General features: G+C 30.6%; 1 protein-coding gene across 1 annotated transcript in view; it reads right to left on the bottom strand.

The window, feature by feature from the left end:
- The window catches only part of Rab3 (RAS oncogene family member Rab3), a 77665-nt gene that overhangs the window by 32522 nt on the left and 28454 nt on the right, over window positions 1-16689 (bottom strand). Inside the window, exon 2 of the mRNA XM_085952575.1 lies at window positions 7406-7512. Within this exon, the coding sequence (XP_085808701.1) occupies window positions 7406-7512 (107 nt within the window). The remainder of the gene's footprint in view (window positions 1-7405; window positions 7513-16689) is intronic.

The raw sequence follows: 16689 nt of genomic DNA, 5'->3' as shown, positions 1-16689 counted from the left end.
TGGTGTTACCGTGGTGGAACCGAATGCATCATATTTCTTGGACAGAGCACATACAGAACCATTAAACCATCCAGACACTCGGAATAAAGAAACTATTGTCAACAAAATGACTGAGATGCAATAAAAAAAATTGAACACATTATTTTTATCGCAGACCGGATAACCGGAGAGATTAATAGTTATGGGTTACCTTCAAAGAAGGCGAATCAGGGAAAGAAAGGCAACCTTCACTCTACCCTGATACAAGCAAAATACAGTGAGTCTCTTGATCCCACAGAAGACGGCAAAAATGAGCCTCTACGCATTATTACATTCTTCTATTATTAAGCTTGGTTGTTATCTATTCACCCAACTCTTCCTACTTATGAGAATCATCTTCTGCTTCTAAATACACAAATTAATTGAAAAGAAAACATCTGCTTTTTAAGAAGTAGCCTACTGAGCAAAAGGCCAACTTGCTGCCAACTTCTGACAACCATTGATGGGTATAATAAGACGTAGTTAAGTAAATTAGATACCTTCAGTAAGCAGAGCATTGACGCTTACTATACATCGTGAAGGTTTTATTACACACATCTTGTTTTAAAATTTTCCCTAATCTATTGTGTACGTAATAGGTTTTTCGGTTTTCACCCGTGTTCTTCCTTCTTATTTTCTCGACGTTGGAGGCCATTTACAAGACATGGAGTAAGAACACGCGGTGAAAAATCAAAAATCTATTACAATAGCAAACAACAGTAAATGTCTCAAACACTATTATATATTTTCTCTCAATCAAACATACATTGAAAAAGCATTTTTTTCGTGCACAAACCCGCATCTAGAGCTTTTGATACGGGTGTACTATTAATTACCGACGCCACAATGTACCACCAATATATTAATTATATTTTTTGAATACATGCAAGCGGAGAAATACGGAGGCAATTTATTCTTACCCCAGCGGTGGGGCATCTAACCGACCACTTGCAGATACATAGCCAAAAGTAGTATATTTTTAAAATATTTTTTAGCCTATGTAATAAAAGTTATCCGAAATTTATATTTTTCTGGAATATTAACGTAGTGTCTTTCAAATAATTGACACAATAATAATAAGAATACAAATTATGTAACCTAAAAAGCTAACGCAGAGTATCTATTCGCACTATTATACCTTATAACATATTAAATCTATTTTATTTGTTTCTTTATTAAACATCACAACAAGCCGTGAAGCCAAATAACAGTGGTAAAACTCTCAGGCTTGAATAATTTATATATTAGATTATGTAAATATATTTTGACCTCACTAAGATCAAACCCAGAGCTCCGGGATGGAAGGCCAGCGACTTACGCACTGCACCACGAGAGCCGTCTTGAATTGAATGATGAAAAACTATATGCAGAGGAATATAAAGGCTGGCTATGGCGTGGGTAAAGGTAGATTTTATATGGCAATAGTGTAGTTTCTATCATTTTGACAATGACCGATTAAATCTGATTTTAGTAAACCATCGAAAATATGCAACGTACTTCATGGTCAATTCCATATTATAGAGGTTGATCAAAGGCGAATATATTGAGTCCTATCAACATTATCTAAATTGTATATTATATCGATAACTATACTTATAATAGTATAATATTATATTTATATATGGGCGTATAAAGATAGCTGTTAAGTTTGTATAACCTTCCATGAAACTTGTAGACTATTGCTCATAAAAGCTGAGATAAAACTTATGATATCTCTGTGCAAACTGAAAAGTGGGTATTATAAATCCACTCCATGGTAACCACTCGAGGTTTTAATGTCAGAAGTATCTTATTGCGAGGAACCGGCAGCCACTTGTAAAAGGGAAAATTAAAACTTAAGTGCCGGGAGTCAAATAAAATAAAATTATTACGTAAAACATTATTTTTATTTTGGAGTGGTTAAATATTACTGTAAATTTATTTTTTATTAAATCTACTCCAGGATGAATTGCTAAAAATCAGTAAAAATTATAGCACTTTGCTATCATATTCCATAAGTCGCATAACTTACATAATATTCTGAATTTGAGTACTTGATGGAAATTATTGAATATAAATTATAATTGGTGAGAGTTTTATACTATGTCATAGGAATCACTTATATTGATTTGGTTTTCATATATTGGCATATTATTCAGATTCCTCATAATATATATTTATTAATATAATTATCTATTCGGTAAATTATAACAATTTGTGATGGACTTATTATTGCTAAACTTCACTTCATATTAGTAACATGTCAAAAATTAAGTTCTTATCTAAGTTAATGTGAAGCTTTTTGCTTTCTTTACCCGTGAATAATCTCATTTTTATGTACTGTCTGAAAAATTATTTTAATTTTAATAAGTTTAGCATATCAACAGTAAAAGATTCTAAGCTTTGTCATTTATATATTTACCATATATTTACATACAACTTGAAAATAAAAAGGCAAAATTCGGGTAACTGAAAATGAATTTTATATAATAGTAAGAAATTCTCACCAATTTGAATTTCGAACAATACTTTGTAAGGATTTTAAAAACTTTAATTGTCCTTTCAAATGATTGATTTTCTACAATCTACAAAAAAATGCATATTTAAGATAAGGGTTTTAGGTCTCTAAAATAAACACCTAACTGTATACTTTTTTACTTCTACAATTTTCTTATAGTATATTTATACTATAAAAAATAATTGTATTATAAACTATTTAACAGACGTCATTATCGTAGCCTAATAATAGAGGTAAGATCTTGACACCATCCAATCACCGGCGCCTGGACATGCCAATTGATTTCCGATGATCTGGTCTGGTATTCAAGATTCCCTTTGGCAGTTGATCGATTGTCGGAGAATGCGGAGGTACAGTCTTCTTGGAAGAAGTTGTAAAGCATCAGATTATTCTGAATACGACATTATTTTCCTTATAGTATGGGAATATAATATATTCTACGCAGCACCGTCATCTCTAATATATCGAGCGCACACTCATCGGCCTTGATAAAAATCCAACACCCTGACTTGTAAGTCAGTATTGGTTGGATCTACGTATTGTACATCTGAATATTTGAACAGATGTATGTAGTATTAATGATATTCTTTGCGAAATCTCATAAATTCTGTAGTGCAATTTTTTTATATTGCATCATATTGTTGGTGTATGTAAATTTCTTTTATATAATGTAGTCATAGGATAGTCAAGCATAGTATACATAGCTAGAATATAATAATACAACAGGTAGGTAAGTTATATAAGTACATTCAACGTTAAAAGTTGATAATTTTTTTTTTTAGAATAATTTATAGCCATGTCCTTGCTTTTTCATACAAGGTAGTAATTTTGAACAATCGCAAACACCCAGGCTTTGAGAAAAACACTTATGTGTCTTTGTCATGACCGGGAATCGAACCCAGAAATCTCGGGTGGAAGGCCAGCGCCTTCCCCACTGCACCACGAGAGCCGTCGAAAAGTTAATAATTAAAATATATTACTATAATTTTAAATCAACCTAATAAAACTTAAAATATTAACGTGATTACTCATTCCATGAAGATACGCGAGTTAGTATGTAGTTAATAATATATTTTAGAAAATATATCTTTTGTTCGCACACATCGATGAAAACTTTGAAGGAAATCCTTGCAAGTCCAAACACTGACATTTTATTGTCTATAAACTTGTCTTTTAGCCCGTATAAATTTTACCTGTGGGATATATTAAACCTTTTGATATGATATAGTTCCCGCTTGTTGATGCGAAGCGTAGAGCACTTAAATTAATTTACGTGTGTGATAGGATTTAGAACTCTGGAAGACCAGGCTTGCCCCTGGGGACTTAGCTGCCCTTGTGAAAGAGTTTTCAAAAAGTCGATGTCGTCTGCGATCACTATACAAAAAATGCATAAGTATAAACTAAATTTTTAAAAGGTTTTTTTATTTTATAATATATTTTTTTTGATGCAATATTCGTAACCAAACGCTGGCGATAATTCAAACCAGTATCTGAAACTGGTAAGCCAGCTTGTTTACTTTTGCCAGAGTCTTGCTTATCAGATATCTTTCCTTGAATAACAAGGTGCAAAAAATGAATCTCTCGGGATGCTGCTTGATTTAACGACAGTATGTCTACTTTATAGTTTTTACTACATTGATTGTTTGGCTTTTTTCAACCTCCACATTTGTATTTTTCCATTCCAGTTGATATAGACGATAGAGTATGTATCTTCACTCATATTTCAGAAGCTACTAGGTTTCTGGGTGTTAACATTCTTTTCGTTTATAAATATAACCTAATATTATTCTTTTACCAGCAAACTAATAATACATCATTTGGAGCATTCCTTTCAATTACAGTTGTATAGAATTTTATGTTGAAAATATTCAACAATATATTTTTGAAACATTAATTATCATATAAAAATCAAAAACTAATTATTTTGACCGCTCTTCAAATTTCACTCCTACTATGCAGTGAGTACACATTTTTGCATATATATTGAATATAGATATAACGGGCTTGTGTAGAATAAATTACGGAGTAACTTGTAGAGCTTGTCGACTATTGAAATTATTTTGTACGAATCCAAAATATATAACTTGTATCAAAGATAATACCACCCATTTGGTATTATTAAAAACTAGGTACCTAAGTTGTATTGATTCTATTTTTCAAAATACATAAATTTTGTATTTTGTTTTATTTCCAGTTTAATACATCATAACCTTATACGTAATTCCATTTTATTAATACTGTACAAATAGGTAAGTTTAAAAAAAAACGTATTTTTATTGCTACCTACTTACAAAATAATATTATGAAATCATTAAAATGTAAATTGCTTTTCGATATTTTCACCCGAGTAAAAGTATCCAAAACATTTCGCCGATGTAAACAAAATATATGTAAATAAAAAGTAAAAACAACTTATGACCACATTTTCAGAGAAAAACTTTCAATGTATAAAATAACAGCAATAACGATACATATTGCGTCAAAATATATGTTCTATTAAAATATGAATATATAATGTCAAATTCTACTATAAAAGAACCATTATTACTTTACACCGTGAATACACTTACGTATATTACATCTACATCGATATAATATAAATATGGTATCATTTGTATCAAGAGGTGCGTGCTAGGTAAATGACAAAAAATATTTTAAGGCAAGGTTTCCCAACATTTTTCGAATCGTGATCCCATTTTATAATTATCTCCAGATAATTTGCCGTCCCCGCTACGTCATTACAGTGGCGTTTCAAAAGAGAGAAAAAACATATTAAAAATAACATAAAATTAAACTTTATAAGTAGGTTAAGTATAAATAAAATTCTTGTCACTTTACTTATGATTTAATGTTACCTCGTAATTATATTGATGTCTAGAGGTGAATTATCAATAGTCATCAATCACACTGTTTTGCACTGAATTTTGTTTACTTAATACAATAAAGAAATTGATGAAATTTCCTCTGAAGAAGGGTAATATTATTTGTTTTCAATTTATTTTTTATATTGAATGTTGCATCATCATCAATATTCTTTACGGGTCACTGTTTTTATTATTTGGCAACCCTCGAAAATCGCGACTCACATATTAGAAATACGTTGAATAAGGTAACAAACAAAGCTTGGTGACGTTATAGTGTTTTTTTAGATCTTAAATTAAAATTGGCAGAACACATACTTAAGATACAATCGCTAGAAACATCTAGTTATTCACTGATATATAGAAAAGAAAAAAAAAATAATATATTATACAGGCTACTTGTAAGAAATACTATAGCTAACTTCTGCGAAATCAATAAATCAGTGCACAGAACCGAGAATAATAAAATCAGTTTGGATAAGCTTTTATTAAGTAGTGATTGATCCTGGTTGATGATATTTTTAGTCTAGGGTAGTACATCGGTGTATTAGTGCAAATATTTTAATAAATGCATGTTATATTGTTTCAACTACTGAATATTATTTTGTACATGGAACGGTTACTTTAGGTAAAAATGAATCAAGTGGGGAAAATATTGATTAGTAGCATTAGTAAGTATTTATGTAATTATTTTTGTGGGATTGATGGTAAAAAGAAGTCCCATTCTAAGCAAACTATTCGCGATGCCACGAATTTATTTGAAGAATTAATGAACAAAGGATCAATAAACGAGTGTCTTTTAAGCAAATGGCAGCCTACTAAATCATTCACGTTCTGGTAGTATCTACAGGCAGAAGTGATTAAAGATAATGCTTCCACACTCAAACGGTAAACTTTGCCCTCTGCTACCTTCGCTTAAACGGAAGGCGGTGAACGATTCTTGAAAATATCAAGATAAGCTTTCATTATTACTTCTAATAAATACAATAGAGTTTTCCCTGAACTTTGATGAAAAATTGTTTTTATTGTTATAAGTATTCTAAAATAAAAATAAAATAAAATTTGTCATGCATATTTTATATTATAGACGTCAACACCAATTCTTCAAGGCCATTCGCTTGTTTTTTTGAGTCATTAAAAAATCGTGTACATTCCATGTATCATCAAAATATGATCCCTACAAACATTGCAGGTTGCATAAAAGAATTTTTAGCCAAATCCGTCAACAGTGGTGACTGTGAACCGTCTACCAGAAAAAGTTACATTATATACAATAAAAATCATCGTTAGAAAATGAAATATAAGTAATATAAAAATAGAATGACTAATATGAATAAATTCATTGTAATAATGTAACTTATGGATGAAAGATGGACTTTTTTAGGTTATTGTCAATACAGTGAACAAACGAGAGGAACCCCCTTAGCGTTGTAGATAAGTCTGTCTACTAGTATTTTATTATATTATGTAATGTAAAGAATCTGCAATCGGGGTACCTAATGAAATACATTGTCTACGTGTATAGAACTATTTTGCACTTGTATAGTGTTAGCTCATAATAACAGCTCATAATATTAGCTCATATCATAAAATTAGCTCATAATAACAGTTTAATTATAAACCTTCAGAACATGATACAGGAACTTGCAAATGAAGGCCTCTAAGTAGGTTTAAAAATAAATGTCTCCATAACAAACGTAAAAAAAATATATATATCTAAAATCTAAAAGAAATATTTTGAAAAATAAAATTAGTACTGCCTAGTCCAGACCAACATAATCAGTGCATGAACAAATTATACAAATGATCTGTATGCATCTGTCACAGAAAAAATTTCCACACACAATATTAAAATAAATGTAGTTTGAACAATTTACGTGGTGAACATTCGGGAGCTTTAATCAAAACAATATTTCACGAGACAGTTTCAGTTTTCATACAAATTTAAAACAGGTTTTATACAATGTTCATTTATTAACGCACATGTGTAGCTTAATTCTGGACAAAGCATATGGTATATTAAACATACCTTGTTTTTCCTACGGAACTGTTTCCAATTATGAGTAATTTGAACATGTAATCGAAATTTTGGTCCGCCGCATCCTTCTGCCATTTTGGATCAGCGCCGCCTGCCATCTGAAAATAAATAATGAAAACATAAATTCCAACTCACAATATCTAATAATCCTATGAAATAAATAACGGGATATTATTTATTCAATTAAAATATAAATAATATAGAACTAAAGCAGTGTTTCTCAAAGTTTGATACGCGTAACCCCTGGGGTACAGGAAGAGTTTGGTGGGGGTACGCGCTGCACCGGTCTTTGGCTGGGCCTCGTGCAACAAACAGCTTACTTTTTGAAGTTATACTTTTTTTGGCGCGTTTGGAAAAACAGATCATAGTGTATTTTTGGCGTGTGATGGAAGTTGCGCGCGCCGATGCAACACAATTTATTATTATGATTATATTCATTTCGGTCTCAGGGGTACATGCCCATGCGCATAGTGTCATTTAGTTAGTCGCTCAATACAGCCAAGTAAACAACACGTATTGTAAACATAACCAATATTGTGCCATAATAAATATAGGTATATGTTTATAAACAAATTTCTGGAGACTAACATTCTACACTGTTAATTTATTTATATTCATAAAACTGTATTTATATTGGAGTGTGTATTTATTTTTCATTGTAAAGATTGTGTATCGAGATTTGATGCTATATTTATGTAAGTATTATTTATAAGTAAAATTATATATCAATAAATAAATAAATTTTGTGAATGTTGAGTTGGTAAATAATTCGAAAAAAAATTAAATTTGATTTTTTATTAATTCATCATCGGCACTTCTGAATCGATTATAACCGCTATATGGCAGAGATGAGTTTTGGTCCAATACAATAATTAAATTAAAATTATCATGTGTGCTATATGAGACACCAGTGGCGAAGGCTCCATACTAACCGATTATTTAAAGCTTACCTTATATTTTCAAGTATTTAATATAAATAAATAAATATCTATATTGTATAGGACTAGGTTATATTAAAAATATCGATTGTCATCTATCGTCGTTATTTATAAGTAGAACGTTTAATTTAGTCAAGTTTCGAATCAAAAATAAATGACGGAACGTCACAACGTGAGTGCTATTTTTATAATTATGTCGACATAATCCAAGCCGAATTTTCTACCGCAATTCAGTTGCCAACTTCATGCATTTCTGCGTTTTTGTTCCCGACTTGGAAGCGTAAACAGGAAAAGCTTATGCGCTATGTTGATTTGTTTATTGTCTATGATTATCTTTTTAGGCAAATAATAAATAATAAGGATGATTAAAAAGATAACTATTGTGTTCGATCACATATAATTTATAAATTGTTATTAAAAATAAATATTGTATTAATTCGCGATTATTATTTAAGTTACTTCAGTCATAGACAAACATAACATGCTATTCACAGTTCATGTCATTTTGACATTTCAAAGCGGTGATAAAGGTTTATTTTATAATACAAAATTCAGTGTGTTACTGTGTTTTGAATGTGGATAAATTATCTCATATTGTACCGAAATCATTCGCCAGTGCTTTAACTCTTTAGTGCCAGACCCAATTGCTCACGTTAGTGTCACCCGTGTCGATATGGACACGCAATTATTGTAGTACAGTTTACTTTGCCTAGTTGTTATTTTAAAATAACAATTTGGTTTATAAACGTTAGTCAGTTGAAATAAGTACACTGCTTCAATTGTTCGTCATTTGAATGATCTAGCTGACATAATAAAATTAATATCAAGTGTCAAAGTGGCCATTTATTTTGTAATCATAAAAAGATGGACTTATGTTAAAGGTAGCCATGGTTTTCTGATTATATTGTTTCAAAGAATAATATTTCTGTCATTGAATGCATTATAAACGTGTGCAGTTTCATTATATGTAATTATAAATGGCACTATTTTTGTTTATGTGGTGTTATTGCATAATCAATTAATGCATGTACATATGGACACGCGTGCCACTTAACGCTACAAATTTAAAGTATGATTTGTTATCACTATATTTCTTATAAAATATATTATTCTCATTTTGTCAAATTATTTAGTTTCTGGGATATGTCCAATATTGAAGAAAGAGAAATGCTGGTAAACAATGCATTGGATGCACTTTATGAAGCTAGTGATGATGATAATGTCGACGAATATAATATTATTATTTATCTCACCACCGACCAAATCCTGTGGTTTTAAAAGATGAGGATGGTGGTGGAACAATCGATAATTTAAATCATAGACGATTAAAAGCACATACACAAGTCGTCGCTATAGGATTGGTTTCCCGAATATCCGTTTTTGTCGAAATCGACCTTTTAATGCAGAATGTGTTTTTGTATCTAATTGGACTAGAACCATCCCTTTCTTTAAATTACTTTGTAATGGTAATGAATACATCATTCATATGCTGTAAAAATAACAATTTAAATATCTCCATGTATTTAAATATAGGATTATGAAATTTGTTTTTCGTCTTCTGAACATTTGGTCTATTCGGGAAACCAATCCTACAGCGACGAAGTGACATCTAGGAATGCAAGAACATAGATAGACCAAAATGATATTTTATACTGCAACTTGAGATTCTACACGCAATTACACCTAGCTGCACAAAATATCAATTTACGGGAAAAATGTGGAAAATAAGAATGCTGATGGATCTTGATAGGATGGATATTTAAAACTATGTACATAAAAATCAATGAGTCTAGCAGATATACGATTTAATGGGTTAAATTATTTTATTCAAAAAAATAGAAAAAATCGACGCTGTGACCGATTTTTTTTAAAGAAAAAGAAACATCGGAAATCAGAACGCAGTGAAGAAAATGCAATATTAGCTTGTGTGTAATGTGTATTGAAAACTATCATACTTTATAATAATTCTACTAATAAACCATAGAATCAAAAAAAAAATGATAACATAAGTGTCACGCGTGTCCATATGGACACGGCTATTATCTCAAAACTTAAAAATGATATGAAAATTTTATTTTCACTATTCATTCTCTGTTATATTACAGATACATAAAAATGTAAATAAACAATTTTTAAAACAAATAAAAATTCATGTCACACCATCAACAAAATTCATGTGTCCATGTGGACACCTGTGCCACTAATGAGTTAAATATATAAGTATTTATTAAATTGTCTAGTGTCCCGATAGAAAATGTGCGAACGATTGCATTTAAAAAAAATCATTCCCGAGCTTGACGTTTCTTCAAAAATTAAAAATTATCAAAGCTTGACCTTTCAAGGGTTCATTTAAATTTGAATACAGCAAAAAAACTTATATTAGACATTTTCACAACAATTTATATAATACATATTTGTTTTTAACTGGCAGTTATACATTAAACAAACTTTTTTGTTGGCGATGCGTATTGTTTGGTAAAGAAAAGTATGCGTGAAATTCTACTGCCATATGTGATTTAAATAATTTGACAAATTCAGCGGTGAAACCTATGACCAGTGTGTCGTTATCATTAGTGTGCACCTATTCATCAGTAGTAATATCGTAAGTATTATCTTCTTATTTCCCGTAAGTTACCTGACAAGTGTGCTCTTTTTCTCTGATCTCCACATCTTACCTCTTTCCAAAAGTCACCCTTCGCCACTGTGAGACACAGATGAATCGTGTACGTTTTCATCAACCTAATCCACTGTAATATTAATAGACTCAGGTAACGGCTTATTTTATTTTTTTACGCCAAAGAAGTATAAGTTCTAACACGCGTATATAAGTATTTTCGATTACAAACATAGAAAAATAATAATAAAAACTTCGTTACTTGTTAGTATTGCGTATTTGTGGTTACTCTGAAACGTATAACACAGCATTTAGATAATTTACAAGTGGGCCTGTAAAACTATTTCCCTGATTTAAACAAAAATATTGAATAGATAAGATATCCATTCAACATTGATACAACATCCATGCTAGAAGATATATCGCATGCGGAAGAAGAGCAGTTATTTTTTGAATAGCTTCATATAGATTCTTGAAAAATAAATACAGGGAGTGTCCTTTAACATCATTCTGGTTGCAAATGCAATATGTGTATCCAGTTTTAACAGATAAAGTCCTGAAATACATCTTGCCTTTTCTAACTTCATATCTATGAGAAATTGCTTTTTCAGCATTTGCAGACATTAAGCCAAAAAAAGGAACAGACTTTTGGATGTGGGACCTCATCTCAGATTAAAATTAACAACCTGGGAACCAAATTATGATGATCTTCATCTCAACATAAACTATTTTATCCTTCTCATTGATTATAACGAATGTTATTTATAATAATATAACTTTTATTTATTTTCTTTATATTGTATTATGCATGAATTTTATTTTTCGTTTATTATTAATTTGTTTATGTACTAAAAAGGAAAAAATAAATATATTTCGATTGTTTTCAAAGTATATGCATTTTGTTTTCGTATACGGAAATTCGTACGTAAACAGTTCACCCCAGGACACTTATACGTGCGCCGCAGTACGTAAAACATGAGTTCGTCTAACATTTCATCAAATGATGAGTTCTTCGTTGAACATTTCACCGTCGAGTATATTTGTACGTATGCTACAACATGTGGCAAATTTTATGAGATGTCTTTACTAGGTTAAGTTAGGTTAGGTTAGGGTTAATTTAATTGGAGCAGTACTATTTGCAAACTATCGCTGCATTTTGTAAGATACGTACAAATGTATTCCACGGTGAAATGTTCAACGAAGAACTCATCATTTCATAAAATGTTATATGAACTCATGTTGCACGTACTGCGGCGCACGAATAAGTGTCCCACGATGAACTGCATACGCACAACTTACATGTAACCATTTTTTTTGACGAGGGGTACTCAGTGTTACGAAAATTATAGAAGGGGTATACATATATCGAAAGTTTGGGAAACACTGAAACTAAAGAATGTCTACAAATAATTTTAAATAATATATAATTATTAATTAACAGTTTTCATTGGCTTTAAAATCTACCTCCCGAACACATTTTTTAGCAAGAAATTAGTATCGGCCACTCACTCAATTCATAAGCTTCTTAGTTTGGACCCAAATACACATTGAAACGCTACGCTTTCATTACGCTTTAATTATAAATTCAACATTATTAAAAATTACGATACTCGCCAGTATGAACGAATTTTTAATTAACACTCAGTTGTATGCTATTAGGAAAATTGGCGTGATTAGTGATCGCATCGATATTTAAACTTTGTGCCGTGGTCCATTAATCTCATCATTGTTCCAGTTTGAGAATTTCAGTGCTTTGTCTCACAATATAAAATTGGCATAAAAAGAAATAATAATATATAGATAAGTACGTAAAACTTCACGTGGATAGAAGTTGTAAGAGAAATGGAGGTAAGCGACGTCCCATAGGGTTTGGAGGTAAAGCGATGCTTGGGGGCAGTAAATTAAGAAATTAATGCAAATAATACAGCATTTGAGAGTTGATTTCGTAGAATTGACAACTTTTTTCACTTGCGACGTTTACATAGGTATGTCAGAATTTAAAAAAAAACTCCCTGTATATTCATTTAAAATACATAGCGAAATAATTTGGTATAGATAAATAAAATACAAAATATTTAAAACTCTTCGCATTCTCTTGAAGCTTATAGGTCACTTCTGTATGTACTGTATCATGTGGTATAATTTCCAATCCCGATATTCGGGAAAATTTGAATTTTTATGCACCCGTTTATTACATGCGTGGTTGCAGCCATGACCTATTTTGGGTGAAAGCTGTTTCTTCATGTCAGGCTCACAAGGCACCAATAGCGAGGGCTATGCGGCTGGCCAATGTACTCCCTAGAGATGTAGACATTTTTAGTGATGCATTATGTATTTTGTTTTTAAAATTCTATTTTATTGTTTAATTTGTATTTTTTAAATTATTGTTTTTTATTTTATTTCTTTTAGATAAGATTATTTTTTGCTTTGTTTTTTTTCTCTACGAAGTTGATTTTTCTGTACTTTTTATTCTAAATGTCATGTTGTGAACATCTTGAATTAACAATAATTCGTTATGTGCTCAATGTGACTTTTTTAATAAATTATTAGACGGCATTTTTACTGTAAGGGCGGCATTTCTTGTATGTGTATCTAGCCATATTCCAAAATTTAAAAAAAAAAAACTACAAGGGAAAAAACGGACCCACCAAAACAGCTAATTGATATTTTTATAGCATCGTGAATTAACACGAAGAAAGAAGAAATTGCGATGATTTGACGTTCAAAACCAAACAAATACAAATATTTTTTTCAAAAAATTGTTAAGAAGTTTTCTAATATGTGTAAAATATTTAATACCTTAAACACAAATCCAGTATTGAATGTGGACAAAATGCTATTTATTTTATTCGATTTTGTATAATCAAATTATATTGTATCCAACTAATTAAATAAAATTAAAATGTCTTTGTTTAATGTTAAATGTTTTTGTATTTCATATAATTCATATATTGGTAAAATGTATATTGTATAGCATAATTTCAAACGTAATTTTATGTAATAAGCTTCGTGCTATTAATTGAGATAAATTTAATACTCAAATTTAATACTCAAATTTCATACTCTGTTTCTATTATTTAGTTGTTATTTGATAAACTACTTTATATCATCTAACATGGTAGCAAATTAATCATCAAAGACGTGTGAGCGAAATAGATTTTAATTTGATTTAATTTTGTTGCTTCACAAACCAATTTTCTATTCGGGTCTTTCCCGTTTGTTAGTTTCAATTAGGTTCACCAACTTAATTGGTTAAAACCTCACGTACAAACATTTCATTCGAATTATACACAAGCGATCATTATTTATCTACAAAGCCAGTAGGTAACCTAAATTCGCCGTAATACATTTTCTTTTACACATTTGTATGCAAGCAATTAGTATAGTATTAAACATAATACTGTATATATAATATGAATATAGCTTTGTTATTATCAATATAATATATTGTAGTACAACTTGAAATATAACGATATTAAAATGTTCGAGTACCAATTAAAATCTTAACAAGTCGATTTATATATATGTGAAAAGCCCGAAATATTGCTTATGTTACTCGTACATCAGTTTATGTTACGTTAGGCAGCATGTATACTAGAGGTGAGTTGGAAATACTGTCACCAGTTTGTGTACTTAAGTTTCGGATGAAACTACCCATACTAAGTATTTGTTGCCCAATAAACTTGTTTCAAGAAACTTGAAACGTATTAGATGTTCGAATTAGAACGCATTCGATAATAATATCATCGCCGTGACTCGCTATTCCGTGATGCTGGTTGACTTTCAACGCTATTGATATTAAATGCGCGCGAGCGAGATATCATGATACGCGTATGTCTAGCCGTGATATTATACTCAACTGTCATTGTTCCTCCTTTCTCATCTGTTGTAAAGTTGGTATAGTGAAGGACAGAAATGGTCACGTCATGTTCGTTTTATAGTATACTTTTGAGTTCACCTTAGGGTTTTAGTTTAAGAGTTTTGGTTTCAGTTGAGTATGAAACTTTATCGAGTACAGGAGTTCGACGCATGGTATGAGATCTCGTCGTCCGCTGGCTAGTTTGTAGTCTTGCTACGTATGAAATCATCGCCTCGGCGTCGCGACTCGCGTATGTTTAGTATGCGACGGGTTTTAGTTTTAGTTTCAGTTGAGTAAGACATTTACATCGAGTTGACGTCAGTCGCAAGCCGGAATAGCGGAGTTCTGATAACTGAAAATGAATAACTGAAGTGACTACGCGTTTATCTGGTTTTGTCACGTCGAGTTTCTTGATTTTTAGTGTTATAATTGGAACTTATAAACATAAACTGAATTCAAATTGTATGCGTGATTGTATAAATGGATAATAATTATATTATACTTAATAAACAATTATTGTAAAAATGGCTACTAAAGGTTAAGTTTCGTGTGGAATCGTTCCAAAGAAATAGTTACAAATTATGCCATCTGTAATGTTTGTAAAATAAAAAATTCATACAAGTCAATGTCAAATTTGAAGAAACTTTTACAGCGCAAGCACCCAACTATTCATATTGAATTTGCCAGGCAAAATATAGCTCCACCTGTAAATGAAAATGCTTTACAGATAAATGAAACCAGTGCTTTTAATGCTTCAGTATTTTCTACTGAAACAGGAGTGACTAGTGCCATAATTCCAGCTGTACCTGTCTCGAAAATGGGACTTTTCGAAAAGCGGATGTATTTTTAACGATTCTATTATAGCCGATATTTCAAATACTAGTAAGTATTTTGGAACAAGTTTCAATACTTAGTATTTTTTAATACTGGTAGTAAGTATACTTAGTCTTCAAATTTGACCAGTTTTCCCACCTCTAATGTATACCACAAAAGCGATTTGCATTGTAGTCGTGTTGTTTGCTAGCATTGAAAGAGGCATTGTATCAAACAATGTTAATACACGTCTTTCAAATCACCTATAGTGCCACTATAGAATAATTTACAAAAAGAAACAGAAGATAAACATAATATATAATACAATTATAATGTAAATAATGTGAAAAAAAATACTATTTAATTTATGTAATAATACATCAATACACGATAAGATGAATGTATTTTTTTAGAAAATTTAAATAATAATTCATGTTAAAGTTGTAAACATGCTATACATTGATAATGTTATCTATATTGCTTGCGGTAACATTTGAAAATATAATATTTTTTATAACATGGATAAGTGAGGGAACATTTTGACATAACTTTAAATCCATACGTATAAATGAAATGTAAATTTAAATGGCAACTCTGACATTTTTTGTTATTAAATAAAACAGTTTTTTATTAACACGCACATTTCGTAGCTTAGGACTTATTTTCTTTGTAATTCAGCGGTGTTAAATGTTCTTAGTTTCAAATTACAGTAATTCAGATCGAGCTCGTGATAAATGGCTTAAGTACACAATTCGCCGACTTTATAACTCTACCTAAGTGCGGTCATGTAAAGTTTTCAATACCTACCTACAATAGAGACACAAAAAACAAAATATTCGGCTAAAACCAACTAAAATACATAAAAACCCTTACGTACTGAATTAAATTAGTTCAGTAATTTGGCCACTTTTACATTTGAAAGACGTATAAAATGATTTATTAGAGTGATAATGATCAAAATAATTGTGGTTTGTGAATATTGTTTGTAGAAAAGATAGTTTGCTAAGTAATTAGGCCTAGGTGCATAAATTTTGTCATTAAATTAACCTAA

This window comes from Rhyacophila brunnea, unplaced genomic scaffold (assembly GCF_057557595.1).
Source record: "Rhyacophila brunnea isolate RB1 unplaced genomic scaffold, BYU_Rbru_1.0 scaffold_3, whole genome shotgun sequence".
In the NCBI taxonomy this organism is placed as follows: Eukaryota; Metazoa; Arthropoda; class Insecta; order Trichoptera; family Rhyacophilidae; genus Rhyacophila; species Rhyacophila brunnea.
This window is presented reverse-complemented; position numbering and strand designations above follow the sequence as displayed.